The sequence below is a fragment of the Vulpes vulpes genome, chromosome 1 (assembly GCF_048418805.1).
Source record: "Vulpes vulpes isolate BD-2025 chromosome 1, VulVul3, whole genome shotgun sequence".
Classification (NCBI taxonomy): Eukaryota; Metazoa; Chordata; class Mammalia; order Carnivora; family Canidae; genus Vulpes; species Vulpes vulpes.
In genome coordinates, this window is record NC_132780.1 from 77,675,024 (window position 1) to 77,690,789 (window position 15,766).

The window sequence follows — 15,766 nt, forward strand, 5'->3', positions numbered from 1 at the left end:
AAACTAAGGCTACTATGTCTTCCCCTTAATTTACATCTACAATCTGCTTCCCTGGAATGCCAAACCAGAAGAAATTCTGTCCATAAGGATATGAAGGTGAAATGAGAAGGAAGAATAAAACAGAACATTACATTTTCTTTATACACAGATTTCTTTCTTTTTTTTTTTTTAATACACAGATTTCATAAGGACTTTAGCTCATCTGATTAAGTCAGGGCTGGCACTTCCCTATTTGCCACAGACCAGCAAGACAGATCTAGCAAATTTGTGATGATGGTTTTGAATGAAAAATATGGAAAACATATTTATTATTTACTGTAGAATGTTTTAACTAAGAGCTGGTCATTAGACAGAAATAATGATTGTTGAGAATCATCCTTAATGAGCAGAAAGTAGCACTACGTCATCTCTTGAGAGAACTATTATTACAGCCCATTAAAGGCAAGAATTTTCCTCCCCCTTGACTTACATGCAGATATTTCATTCTCCTTTATTATGTTTCATTTGAATTATCATATTCCTTGTGGAAGCTTTAATAGTGTATATATGCATATATGTATTTATTCACAAATGCATTTATTTAACATTCTAAAACTTTTTAAGGCTCTGGTTTTAGTTACTTTGATCAGAAAAACATTAAAGATGATGTATATCCATTCTGGGACATATATTTGTGAAATAGAGATTATTAGAGGCAAATATAAGACTTCAATATTCAAGATGAAATATTATCTTGGCTTTTGTTTTTTCTCATTCAGTGAATACATGTATTGGGTTCACATAATGACAGCCAACTGGATCTGAGATGGTAAATTTAGTTATTCTGATCCAAGACAGCTGTCTTCCTGAAACATTGCCTTTGGATGTCCGGTGCATATTTGTGCCTTATTATACTGAGGAATGGATACAAATTTTAACGTTGAATCTACTGGCAGCTTGCAGACTTAGAAATACTTTTATAAGGGAAGTTGGCACCCTGTTGTCTACTATGTCTACATAGATAAATATGTACATGACTCATTTAATCAACATGGACAAGAGTTCAACGTGGAGGGCTTTTATGCATGGACCGTCTGACTTGACTGCCTCCATAGATCAAGTAAAATGAGTGATTGCCAAATCTTTACTGTATTTTATACGATAGAAAACCAGTCAAAGAGGAGATTTATCTTACAGAAATTGCTTAGAAGACTGACATTTTATAAAGGAAATCCTGACATTTAGCAAAGATCAAAAAGACCAACATATTGATGATGACATTATATAAACACAATCTTCAGGAAAATATTCCTGGGTCATTGTTAGTATTTCATGTCCAAGTAACTCCACAGGACTGAAAAGAAGATTAACCATTTTTATCTATGGCCATTTGATTCTTTCTGTTTTGAGATTAAGCTTATTGGATCCTTATTTTTAAGAAGGTTTAGCCTGTTCTGAAAATCAACAGCAAAAATCTGTCATTTTATCACATTGATTCAAAAAGCGTAAGTACTCTGAGCAGATTTTTTAAAAAAAGATAAAAGAATATGCAAAGGGAGTGTGTAGTATGGAGAAACTACTGCAAGATGAAGTCAGTACATTTTAATGCTTGACTTCCTCCATAGATGAAGTGATGAGCTCAATGATCCACTATTACCTTATATGAATACTTCTACAAAAGAAGAGAATTGCACCGTTAAAACTAGGGAGCAAACAACTGAAAGCCTAAGAATGGACAATCTCCCATTGAGACTCTCGGGAAGTACCTGCAATGCACAAGAATCTACCTTTCTGCAGCTGACACATTGCTGTGTTTCAGATTACCTTTCATGTTAATTTCTTCCCTTGCAATCATGGAGCTAGATAAGAGATGTTATTTTAAAAAGAATACAAAACCAAGAAATGAAGGTGGAAATGATGTCTTACGTGTTATAATTTGAAGATTAACATTAAAAGTAAAAAAAAACAGAATAAAATATTTCTTAAAGAAGACTAAGTAAAGTCCTGACTTCCCACACAAGTTCCTTTGATCGGAGGTAGCACTTACTTTACATGTCACCATGCTGAGTTTAACAATTGATGGTTTTCCTCTAATGAGATTATAAATATTTGCTTGGAAAAAAATATTATACATGGAATGGTGATCTTCTATGATGACCTCAATTCACATACCATGGTATGTTTTGGTTCCATTGGGCATCTTCCTCATGCTTATGTACACAAACTGGACTCTTCAGTGTAGTATAATCTTTTCCTTCCCAGCACTTGACTTAGTTGAGATGTCCTTCTCATGTGCAGAGTGGAGTGGCCACAGAGGATTGAGTTTGGATGACTCTGGAGCAGATGCTTTCCTAGGAAACTGGAGCTTCCCACATGTTCTTGCAGTGACCTGCTTCCATATAGATGGTGGCTTCTGAGCTCAGTGAGGGTCTGAATGGCATGAGACCCATTTAGGGCAATGGAGAAGTTTCTGCTTCCAGATTTTCTAGCTGAAAGAAGAAAGAGCAAAGACACTGAGCGTTTCAAATTGGGTTGCAGTCATATTTATCAGGCATCTTCTGTATGTCAGAACTGTCCTGAGAACCCTCAGTATTCTTTTACCTGCAACCCTCAGAGCTTTTTCTAAGTGTCAAGACATTACTTAATCTCTTGGGTCATTATGAATAATCTCTTGGATCATTATGAATATACTATTGCATTTGTATACAATGAGAATTATACAGTAGTCATCAAAGGGATATTACTGATGGCTTCCTTGAAAAAATACATTTTAATCCGAATCCCTTATCTCCTTCTGTTCTTGACCCTCTTTCTCCTTCTTTCTCCTCAAATTATTCATGGCTTGACAAAAATTTCAAAAGAAAAGTAGTGTCTCTTTTTGCAATACCTTTCATGTTCTTCATTTCTAGATGAAGACATTTTAATTTTTCACCCAATTCTCAAAATTAATGGATTTTTCCCTGAAGCACACAGATTTTACCACCTGCACTTCCACTGTAAAGCTAGCATATACTGTAAAGCTAGCTACTTTTTTGAGCAATAACATGTTTGTTCCCACACATAAAAACGTGGCTTGATATTTTCAAATATGGGAGGAAAATTGTAGGAAAGAAACAAGTTTTATAATTAGCAAGTAATAATTGCTGTCATTGTTACTATAGTTTTTGGTGAGAAGGAAAGGAGGTGTTTACAGAGTCAGCGTCAAGGCATGAGAGGGCTTTTCCCTTAAGTTTATTTTGGTAAATTTCACACTTCAGGAAAAGTGCAAGAATGAGAATAGCACAGAGAACATTTGTGTACACTTTACCCAGACTTACCTGCTATTAACATTTTATCCCATTTGTTTTATCATTTGTTTCCTATACTTTTTTTTCTCTCTTCTACACACCGACACACACATGATCTTACTGAACTATTTGATAGTCAGTTGACTTTTTATCACTACACATTTCACTATATATTTCACTATATATTTCCTAAAAATAAGGAGTAGAAAGATCAGAATCACCATTTGGAGAGGCAGTCTACCATGGCCCTGGGTTTCCAGTGCATTCTTGCTGACTGTGCCAAACTGCGAGGCTTCACTGTCCTCAGGCCTGGAACAGTTTCTACAGGGGGTCACATAGGCAATTAGTTAGGCCAAGGTGACCACAGCATCGATTGCTGTGTGAAGTGCCTGTTCCTAGGAAGGTTTGTTTACTGCTTGGCCCCAAAGGGGCTGAGACTTTAGCTCTGGGTTCCTTAACTGTGACACAACCCATTATGTGTGCAGCCACCATCTGGTCTCATCACGCTGCCTTGTGGGATTTGGAGGCAAAAGAGGCACTGCTAAACTAAAGCTCCTGTTATTCCTGTGCTGTGAGTACCAAACTGTCTGACCTTTGGTCTACTTTTCGCACCTCAAGAGTTGTGGTAAGACAACCTGCTTGCTTGCTCAATCATCTCCTTTGTAGTCTTTGGAGATGGACTCCTTTGGAGTCTGGTTACTTCTTGCCATCTTCTAAGAGGTTCTTCCCAAAGAACCACCACCTGCTGGCACCACCAGCAGGATGTCAAGATAGACAATAACTTTTTGGAAGAGAGAAGGCGGGCTCATGGACTGGGTTTCAGAATATGAAGAAACTCTTTGGGAGCTGGTAGTAAATGTTCTGGCCAAGGTGGTACCAAAAGACAGGGAGTAATTGGTCCACCCCTGTCTTCTTGTTGATGAATGTGACTTAAGTCAATGGATGGGGGCTGAGTGGTGAGGACTCAAGTCTAACCAACTGCCCACATGGTACCATGGTGGTTGCTTGCTCTCCTATGGACTAGGAGACTAAGAGAGCACTCTGACCACCACCAGGGAGGAAAGCGCAACTTCACCAGCTGTAAGTCAAGACTAGAAACTTCTAGAAGGCAAATGTCTTCATAATGAACACTAAGATATAGACCCACAGTGAGAGGGAAAAGAAGGATGTCCAGGAGTGCTTTGATCAACAGGCCAAAAAGGTGTTAGCCATGTGGCTGATGAAGGAGTAAGGGAGGTTACAAAGTGAACAAAGCACTTAATGTCTTCTTACAGGAAATCTCATGCCTGAAGCCAGTGTGCAGATAATTGAACTGGGACAGAATCATGCCCCACAATGAAGTTTACTATTGTGTATTTCTGTTTCAATGATCACATTATGACCAAACCAGGGAGACTTTCTTGAGGCTAATACAATCCCATGAAACTCTATAGAGAAAGCTACTCAAAGGCTGAGGCTGTTTTATACTTCTTCTATACTGAACAGGATGACAGCCTGATTATGATCCCGCATTCAGAGAACAACTGGTTCACTTTACTTTAAGATTACCCCCTTCTCTGCAAAGTGGAACATTCTACTATTTCTTTCTTTCTTTCTTTCTTTCTTTCTTTCTTTCTTTCTTTCTTTCTTTCATCCTCCTTTCTTCCTTCTTTTTTTTTTTTTGGAAGACCTTGTGATGGAAGCTGTGCAGACTTAGGGCCACTAGAGGCCCAGGACAGAGATAGCACTCTCCAAACCAGGCAGTCTCTGCAATCTAAGGCAAAGGTCAGGATGGGAACATCTAATGTCCTCCAAACTGTAAGGCAATGTGAATATGCTTCTTAAAATGGGGGGTCCCAAAGTAGAGGCTGATGGAATAATCACCAAAGAAATGTGGTCCAGATATAAGGCTATGATGGGCCCCATGGAGGCAGTTAGTAGCTCACACAAATAATGTCTCTGCATGTCTCTCTAGAGCCAGATTTCTTTGGGGAGACCAGTCTCCCACTAATGAGGAACTAGGAAGCCATGTGGCTGTCTTATAGCAAATTGTGTCCTCAGAACCTCTACTGCTTCACCTTGCATTTCTGTATCAAGATTTGAAAACCTTTAAGGATAAGGATAAGGGGCACTGGGATGAGGTAAGGTATTTTTGTTTCCAGGGGAGATCAGAGGCTTCATACCCTAAGGAGGACACAATGGGGGTAGGAGAGAAAGGTAAAGGGGCGAGAATATAATATATATAATTGCATATATTCTGACACAGAATATACGTAGTAATGTGAATATTGTCCCCTGCCATCAGATTCCATATTGTAGTCAGGAACCTACCCTTTAATTTAGCTACCATAGCCAATGATATGGAACAAGCCATAGGAGATCAACAAGTCAGGCTAATCTCCCTGATTGTAAATGGATCAATGATTGGGCTTTGACTACATTCTTTTTGATATGATTGAATTAATTTGTTGTGTTTGAATTGATATCAACACTACGATGGTACAATTCATGCATACTCTAAGAAAAAAGCTGAATGGTTATTGGAAGTAAGACCTATTAGTCTTCTCTGGCACTTACTCAGTTGAATATAGATACTGGGATGCATGGCTGAGGTCAATACTAGAGATTGACCACATTCTGTGGATGGGATTCTGTGGATAATAAGTCTAATCAAATATTGACTGAAATGAAGAGAACAGATTTGGTTCTAGATCCTGTCAGAATATCTAATCCAAATTGCTATGGCTTGGCATATAAAAATTGAGTTCAGCCAAAAATGTGTTGAGCTGACAGGTGAATTATTGGGAAAGACAGTCCTCTAAGCATCCCTACACATTCTTGCTAACTGAACTGTGTTACAAGGCCTATCTTCTGACTCAGAATTCTTCCTAGGGTCACAGTCAATTGAGAACCTGTGTTGCCTGACCTCATGAGGACTACAGCATCACCATTTTGTGATTGCTTGCTCCTTGGTGAGAGGGTTGGTTTGCTTATCGCTTGCTACAAAATGTGCTGAACCCCTAGCTCTAGGCTTTTCCATTGGTTGCAACCACTATGTGCATAGTGACAATCTGGTCCCATTGTGTTGCACCCTGGGGCACAGGGACTGGGAGCCAGGGCTCCTGTGCTGATACTCCTGCAGTTTGTAGTGCTATGCTATGCTATGTAGCATATGCTATGTAGTGCTAACAATTTGCTATGCAAATTGTTTTCTCTGGTCCATTGAGTCACAATGTGTATTTTTGGTACCCATGGAGTGGTGCCAAACCTGCTTGCTTTCTTGAAAACCCGTGACTTCCTGCCACTTCTTAAGTCTGGCCTTTTTTCCTGACATGACTATAGTACCATTATAAATTCCAGTAACTTTGACATTTGATATCGATACACTATTTTAATCTACCATAATTTTTCCAATTTTGTCAACAACTTTTGAACTGGTTTTTTTTTTCAGGAAGTCAAATAGCAAATACCCTTGAACTGTTTTTTAGCCTATTTTGAACAATAAAGTTTTGAAAAGCTTTTGGATTATTCTAACTGAGGCACTTTTAATCTCTATCCACACAATGATTGGAGTGTGTTTCCTAACCCTGAAGGAAATTTAACAGATTTTTCTTTTTTTAACCAATTTCACCATTCTGTGGAAAGAAATTGAAGTCTTGAGAGGTGAAGTGACATGCCTGCATATTGGTTGAGGAAAGATAGTTCAATATTCTTATTTTTCCTTTTTTGCAGGCACTTTTTTCCACTTCTGTTTTCTCTTTCTTTTGATGTCATCTGAAGTTGCGATTGAAGCTAGTTACAAAGTTGGGTACTTTTGAAGCTGATCATAGTTTTAGCCAGCAGTAGGCTTCAAACTGTCATTTTTACAACATCATAAAAACAAAGCCACACAGAAAACTGAGAGCTGATGCCTAATAGGCAAAATTCTCCATTTGCCTCAGTAATATAGAACCATCTCTTTTTCTAAGCTCTTTTGCTTAAATAGACATATTGGGATCTAGAGCATGACAAGGGGTCAAACTTTGGTAGAGGAGAATTCAAGGAAATGTGAAATAGTCTGATAGTTCAAAGGATTCAGACTCGATGGGCCATATACTTCCGTCTCCTCTAACTGTGTATTTATTTTGTTCAGTATAATACATCTTTTCTCTCACAAAAGGAAGCTTTGGTGGTTACTTTTGTAGTTTACTAGAAGTTAGTCCCCAGAGTCTGATTGAAGTCATCAATCAAACCCAGAAAGGAGCCCTAATTTTTTGGCACTTAGAAGATACTGCTGATGTCCTGCTTGGGAAGATCTCCTGCACAGCCACTGGCATAGGATGCCAAGCTCACACAGCTAGTTATCAGCAGCCATCACCAAACTCAGGCTCTTTAGGTTCCAGTCTTGCATTCTTTCACAAAAAAGATTATAATTACTCAACTTTTTTGGCATGTATCTCACCATTGAGCATAGATGATTTTTTAAAAAGAAACCTATTTTCCTCAAAACAAAAGAATGTGCCAACTATGAGACTTATTCTTAGCAAAGTGTAGTTTAGATCAGTGGAAACATATTCCAAAGCTACATAGATGTTTTCCCCCCTTGAGGATCATAACCAGAAAGTGGCAAATTTCAAAACAAAGCACAACAAAAGTGAAAACCCAAACAGAACACCCTTGAAACACTGGCCCTGTATTCAGATAAGTTTGAGAACTTCAGCTTAAAAAACAAAATACAAATATGTACGTAAAAGGAAATGTGGCACAAGCACACACACACACACACACACACACACACACACATGCACTAGAACTTTTCAATGCCTTTACAATGTTAATACACAGTGTCAATTCCCATGACCAAAATAAGACATGCAACATTTCTGAAGATTTGTCTAAGAGCTATTTTTTTTCACAGACTGCATATTAACATTTTATTTAGTAGTGTGCTGTAAGATCCTTTTTAGAAAGTCATTAGTTCTGATTCCTTAGACATCAAATCTTAACACCTGATTTCTGGCCACATTCCCTTTCGTAGAGGCAAAATTCTGATGCTTGAACATTCAAGACCTCCAGTGACAAGGGAGTTCTTGTATCTCAAGGCTTAGAAATGTCTTTGTTTGGTTATATTACGATCCCTTTCCTGTAGCTTCCACTTGTTGGCTTTAACTAGTGGAATTGTACTGAATAAGTCCAATTCCCTCTTCGCATCCCTTCAGGTATATGAAGAGAACTATTTCATCCTCTCTGAGTCTTCTATTTCTCAGCTAACTATGTGCAGTTACTTCAACAATTTGTCATGTTGAAGAATTTTAACTTCTTTCATCTTCTCAGTTGCTCATCTCTGAACACATTGCAATTTGCTTATTTCATTTCTGAAGAATGTGACGTATTAGAGTAAAGCTAACATTTCTTAGGCTCTAGTCACTAGACTTCTGTGGATATGATTATCTCTAATACAATAGTTGGGATGGCCTATATCTATCTATCTTTTCTTTTCTTTTCTTTTTTTCTTTCTTTCCTGTTTCCTATTATTGATCCATGAAATAAAATCTATGACTTTTTTTAATATGACTTTTTTTTTCATTTCTGCTATCACTCACATTCTGTGTGTCTATAGGTAGATTTTTTTGACTAAAATTTTTCTCTAGTAACTACTATAGCTATAGTTTTTGCTTATTTTTTCTAGTATATTTGTTTCTTTATCCTATCACTTCAGGTTTTCAGCATTCCTTCATTGATTGGGACTCTTAAGATGGGAATCTGTCAAAGCTTATAAGCATATCCCATTATACCATTATATCCAGATCATAATTCAACATACTATAGTATTATAACACTTCAAGAACTGGTCAAATCTCTTGCCAAAAACACTATTGATACTGTGTTTACCTAATTTCTCTGTCTGGTAAGAAAACAAGATTCCTTTTACCATAATAAATTCTTAGAAAGCTTATATTGCCTCCTAGAGGTTATTGCTTCCTTTCTAAGTGTCCTCAAAGTATGTTTTAATGATTTGATCTAGGTCCTAAAAACAGTTAATGCAAAGCTAAATATTCAATGTGGTCTTTAGTTGCTACAAAGTTACTATTAAAACTGTGACTCTATTTCTTTCCCTCAGTTTTCCAGGAAATGTCTCCCATCCTTCTTTGCTTCTGAGGTTATTATTTACGTTTCATTTACAAGTTCTCTTAACGTTTCACAATATCCAGGAGGCTTGACCTCATTCTGAGTTTCCCAGTACCCTTTAACAATAATGTTTTAGGCTGAAGTTTTTTTTTTTTTTCTCTGAAAGAGAAGCTTGAAATAAAATAATGACTGAAGAATTGTGCTTTCCTCTTATCTTCATTAATATTGAATCTTAATCTTTGCAACTGGTTAGCAGTGCAGAAGGAAGCATTCTTTTGAGAAATCAGTTATCTCATAGGACACCTGGGGTCTAGCTCCTACTTTCAGGCACTATATTAAAGACGTCATAACTAATTTTTTCATCAATTAAATGTGGTTGTCAGGTTAGATCAGTGGTTCTCAGCATATTCCTTCCCCCCACCACGTCCACCCCCATCTTCTCACCCTAGGGGACATTTGGCAATGGCTGGAGACATTTTGGCTGTCACAACTAGGGGTGAGTGAGTGCTGCTTGCATCTAGTGGACAGAGGCCAGTGATGCTGTTAAACATTACAATGCACATTCTACTGCAACAAGAATTAGCTGGTTTAAAATGTCATCAGTACCAAGGTTGAGAAGCCTTGGCTAGGATCAAACTTATGATTCCTTTCAGCAAGATTATTTTATTCCTTTTGAATTTTCTTTACAAGAGCTGTAATTCAGTTTCTTGGGGAAAAGAGAAGGAAGGAGATGAAAAGTGTAAAGCCTCATTGAGTGGCTTAGAATAGTGTTAGCCAATTGCCTGGCAAAGTATGTGGCCTATAATTCATCACATTCAAGTCAAAACTAAGTGCTGCCTACTACAGTTATCATCATTCTCACAGATGTAGCATTTGAAGCTGGAGTTACTTAGGAGCATTTAGTTGGGCAGTGGTAGCATCTGGAAAAATAAATGAGCCACCTAAACTTATAGGATTTTATATTACATCTCCTATTTTTACATAATTATAAAGTGTTTCCTTACCTGAATTTTTAAATTAAATTTACATAGACTAGAGTATAAATAATATATAATTACCTGACTTTTTCTTTAGTCGTAAAAGCATTTAGTTTTCCTAAACCGTACTTGAAAACCAGATATTTGAAAAGATTCTCACTAACATCTTTTATATTTAGAAAAAAAGCACAAATTTAAAAAGTACATATTTGGTCTACACTCCTCATTTGTAGGATAAGGCAGTTTGGACTGTATGAACTTTAGTGTTTTCTTTCCAGTTCCAATCACCTGAGAATTGTGAAAATATTGCATATGCTTGACATATGTATACGGTAGTCATACTGTAAGCCTCCAAGGTAAACAGCATGGTAAAGTTCTGTGAGTGACATGTATCTCTTCTATTTCTTAAGCGTAGGTCAGAGAAAGCATTTTTTAAGTTGATGTTTTAAATTTGAATGAACTGATATATATTTGGGGATTTTTGAATATAAGGACATTTTGGGTAACATGACAGAGAAGAGGAAAGAACAATAAGAGTGAAATATTCTTGCTAAATTGGTAAACTGTAGGATGGGTTAAATAAGTGTTCATAATGCCAAATATATAATGACTACATTCCCTTCTACATCCCCTATGCACTGCATTTTCTTAAGGGTTTTTTTTTTAATACTTTGGTTTTTCTTGAGTAAAATATTCTTATTTCTTAATGCCATTTTCCATAGCCTTTAATTTTTTGCTTTTCTATCAGGTGTCTTAGAGATAAATATTTCATCACTATAAGCAAAAGTTATTAATTTGTTATGCTTGATTTTTTTTTAAGATTTTATTTATTTATTCATGACAGATACAGAGAAAGAAGCAGAGACATAGGCAGGGGGAGAAGCAGGCTCCCTATAGGGAGCCTGATGCAGGACTCAATCTCAAGACCTCGGGATCATTACCTGAGCTGATGGCAGACTCTCAACCAACTGAGCCACCCAGGCATCCCCATTTGTTATGCTTTAGGGATTTAAGCTTACCACATTACCATTTTGTGATTCTGAATCATCTTTATGTCTACTTATCTCTTTTGATCTTTATGAAGATTTGATAATATGGGTAGAAAAAATGGGGAAACAATTAGGTAGCTTCACAGAGTTCCTAGATTTCTGACATTCCCCAGGATTCCTGGTATCTGTATGGAAAATAGAATAGTAGGAAGAATGTGGCTAATTTTAAACACAATATGTACTCTTTATCTCCGTCCATCCCTTCTTTCCTTTCTTCTTTCCTTATAAATACTATGCTTTATAGATAAACGATATGAATTATTTTCCCCCATATTCATTCTTGGACTGACAGAACTATTATTTTAAATCACAGTGAAACTTTCAGCTTATCTTTAATATTTGATAACTATATGGAACTAATTTTTTATTTGCTTATGTTCCTAATAAGTTCAGTTATTATGGAAAGAAAAAGTAGTTCATTTCCTTTCATTCACAAACAATAAAGCAACAAACATTAAATTAAGTTTAAACCTACCTCCCACCCAGGTATGGTTAGTAAAATAATATTTATGGGTATTCATTCCTTCAGCATACATAACTGATAATGCAGAAGATCAAACTCATATGAGGTCTTGAGAACTGGCATTATAATCTTTGGGATCATGAAAACCATTCATGTTTTGAAAAAGTACTATCACAATTATTTAGCTCCAAAAATGAATCCTGTTAATAGCTTCTCCTTACCCACTTTCTACTCACTTCAAAGCCAGGAACTCCATTATATAAGAAAGAAATTCCTTAGTGTAGAAGGAGAAGGGCAACAAAAGTTGTGACTCTAGGTTCTTGATTTCTATGCAAATAATAATTAGAAAGGAAAAATTAAGACATGTTCTATTTTAGAAACTTGTAGTTTTCATAATGTCATCCCCAAAATAATTTTTGTCATTTGTAAAATGGTAGTGATATCCAAATATTTATTGCAACCTACCCAAAGATACAGCACTCAGAATGACATTAAAAAATTAAATGACCGGTTTGTAATTGGTCATCTTCATTCAGATGATCAGTTTGTTTGGTATGAGGAAAAAAAAAATACAAAAGCAAAAAAATACTATGTAACTGCATTTCAAATTCATAGAGGTAGAAGGAAGAATAAATGTAGAAAGTTAAAAGAGCAAAATATCTACCTTTTGTACTTAGCTCCCAGCAATAAATATAGATAACAAATAAACACTAACCTGTCTCAATACACGAAACCTCAATGTGAGAATTGTCCATGTTAAATAATTAGGAAATAACAGTTCTCCAGTTAAGGTTAGCCGAATAAGTAACATCTCATTTAAAGTTAGTTTTTAAAAGATGAATGTGTTGCTGTATATTATCAGTTACATCAATTGAAACAACAAGCACAGGAAAATGCTGCTGTAATTATATTAGTTAATCTAATCTTTAAAACAACCTCCCTGAAAGATGAGAAAATTCATTCAGGAAGAATGTTAGCTAATTCATGCCTCAGGGTTCACTGTATGGTTCTGATATACATAATAATCTTGTGCTTCAACCCTCTTATGTGCAAGTTGAAAAAACTGAACTCATATAAGATGAAGGGGTTGCTCCATCACATGTTGGACAGGCACAGCATGACAACTAAAGCATTCACTCTTCTCCCCATCCTGGTCTCCTCTGGCACCACCACCCAACAAGCTGCCTTCTCTAGTAGGATAAATGTGATTTATAAAAATGTTAACTAGGGGGGATCCCTGGGTGTCTCAGTGGTTTAGCGCCTGCCTTTGGCCCAGGGCATGATCCTGGAGTCCCGGGATCAAGTCCCACATCCGGCTCCCTGCTTGGAGCCTGCTTCTCCCTCTGCCTGTGTCTCTGCCTCTTTCTCTGTGTGTCTCTCATGAATAAATAAATAAAATCTTAAAAAAAATAAAAATGTTAACTCAGCCTCTCTGACATGAATGAAAAATTTAACTTGTGGAAAAGCAAATGTTATCATTTAGGGAGAATCAACACGACTTTAATGATGGCAAAAGATTTTAGTTCAAATAACTCATGGAATGATAAGCAAAATCCTCATTATTAAATTTCTAATTCCCCATGGTATTCATTAATCCATCTAGATATTTATCTTTATACACAGATATGATATGAATACATATAAACAAGCCTACATAAAGACCTTGTGGAATTTGAATTGTTCATATGTAAATGCTACAATTTAGTTCTAGGAGCTACCACTGGAGAATAGTGACAACCAACTGGTGGGGCAGTAGGGCACATAGATTCAAATTCAATTGGATTTGTTCCTCGGCCACTAATTTTGTAAATATGACCTTGGGCAAGTTAATTCTGTAAACATTGGCTTTCTCAACTGTAGAGATAATAATTCATACCGCATATGACTAAATAAGTTATACTGGACACAAACTGGTCAATAAGTGACATTTCTAATAGTCTTAAAGCCAAATATTTTCTGTGAATAATCATATTTTCAGTTAAATAATATTTTATCCTCCCAGATAATGGCCAAGTTATGCAAACATGAAATTCTTATTGTTATTTATTAAAGATATTATTCATTTTAATATAAATATATTCTAGTACTACACATGCATAAAGAGGCACACCAATATTATGCACATGCACATATGTGCATACACACACACTCATAACTGGATCCATTTTCTTTTAAATCCTCTAGTTGAAAGAATATCCATTTTTGTTTTATTCACAAAATATGCATTAATGTGGTCAAGCTCTGTAATTTTGTGAACTATTCTCTTTGGGGCTTTTGTGATGGAATTGAAATGCTTTTCCTTCTCAAATTATCTCTCCACAGATGTTTTACAAAAAAACATCAAGATCTAGTTTTTGAGAGTGATGTGGTTGATTTAAAAAATTAGGCTACTGCTTTTAGTTTAGCTGGGGATAATATAACTTTGTAGTTAATAAAATTGCAAAGCATCTCCTAATTTCTTGACATGGTACTTTGATTAAAATGCTAAGAAAATGCTTTTAAAAATGGTAACCACAGGGCTTAGCACTGGACTTGTCATATCAATGAGAAGAAGTTGGCAGGAGGTACCATAATATTAGTTTTATCAATGCCCTAAAAGACTCATTGATAGTTATATTAGAAAATTAAAGCTTTGTCCACCTATAGCTGCATTATTTTGCTAAATACAAGATTCATTTGGTGAAAACATTCTTACCAATCAGCTTGACTAAAATAGTAGTCAGATTAGACAAAACAGTAACTTTTATACTATTTGGATAAAGTTACAGCTTTAACCAGTTTTCAATTTCATGTTTTATTCAAAATGCAGATTCTTGGACCCTTCCTTGACCTTGACCCAGTGAACCAGAATTTCTTAGAGGAATTTCTCAGAACTTATAATAAGATTTGAGAACCTCTGGCTGAGACCATGTAATAATATTTGACTATAAAGTGGCATTGTGTAGGAAAGCAAAGGAGAGTTTGGATTAATACTAGAGGCCCAGGTGTTTTTCGGGGTTCTGCTTCTTATTGATGGTTTGATCTTTTAGAACCATTGAGTCTCCCTGAGCATTTACTTATGTTTACCCGTCAGGGTTGTTACAGGAAGCCAATGTGATAGTGCACATGAAAGCACTTTTAATCTGTGCTGTGATACAAATGTAAGATAGCATTATTATGACAGTTATGCTTAATACAAACTCTTTAAATAATAATCCAAGTGTCTAATAGAGTTGTTTCTTTTCCCATATAATGTTAAACATTAAAGGACATAGTCTTGGTATCAAAATAGAAAACGCATTATGGAATGCAAATCAGGGTGGGACATGAAGCAGTGAAGGCAGGTTAGAGTGGTCAGCATCTCAGGTCTGAGCTGATCTGAATTGATCTGAGCAAATAGGGAAAGTGCTCTGAAGCAAGGTGGAGTCCCATGACAACCACTGGCTGCTACATGTACAGCAGATACAAAATGAATGTCTATGCCTGAGTCTACCTAATAAAACTCTAGAAGTCATAAAGACTATGAGCTGGCCATAAATCAGGCATGGAGTCCTGCAGCTGGAGCAGGAGGCTGAGTCCTGGAATGCACAAAGGAGAGGAGGACATTTTTATTTTATTTTATTTTATTTTATTTTATTTTATTTTATTTTATTTTATTTTATTTTATTTTATTTTTTATACTTAGCCAGAGCAAGACCTCTTTAGGGCCTGGAATCCAGTTCTTGGCCTGCTCATCAATAGCACTTGCTAAAAATAAAATTAGAAGACCAGCACACATGTAACAATTCTTTTTTTTTTTTTTTGACAGTAGAACTTTTGATCAGAGGACTCAAGAAAAGAAAACGAAGAACCCCTTCTGTGAATATTTTCCAGTTACTGAAGAGTGAGCCTGGAATAATGGCAGAGTATTACGTAAGCATTGAGGTCATCAATTAGTAGCATAAG

At 36.2% G+C, this 15,766-nt stretch overlaps 1 protein-coding gene across 1 annotated transcript in view; it reads right to left on the reverse strand.

Moving 5' to 3' along the window:
* Positions 1–277: 277 nt before the first annotated feature.
* OPRM1 (opioid receptor mu 1) overlaps positions 278–15,766 on the reverse strand; it is a 64,997-nt gene continuing 49,508 nt past the window's right edge. The window contains exon 4 of the mRNA XM_025998026.2: positions 278–2,468. Coding sequence (XP_025853811.1) covers positions 2,430–2,468 — 39 coding nt within the window. The 3' untranslated portion in view covers positions 278–2,429. The remainder of the gene's footprint in view (positions 2,469–15,766) is intronic.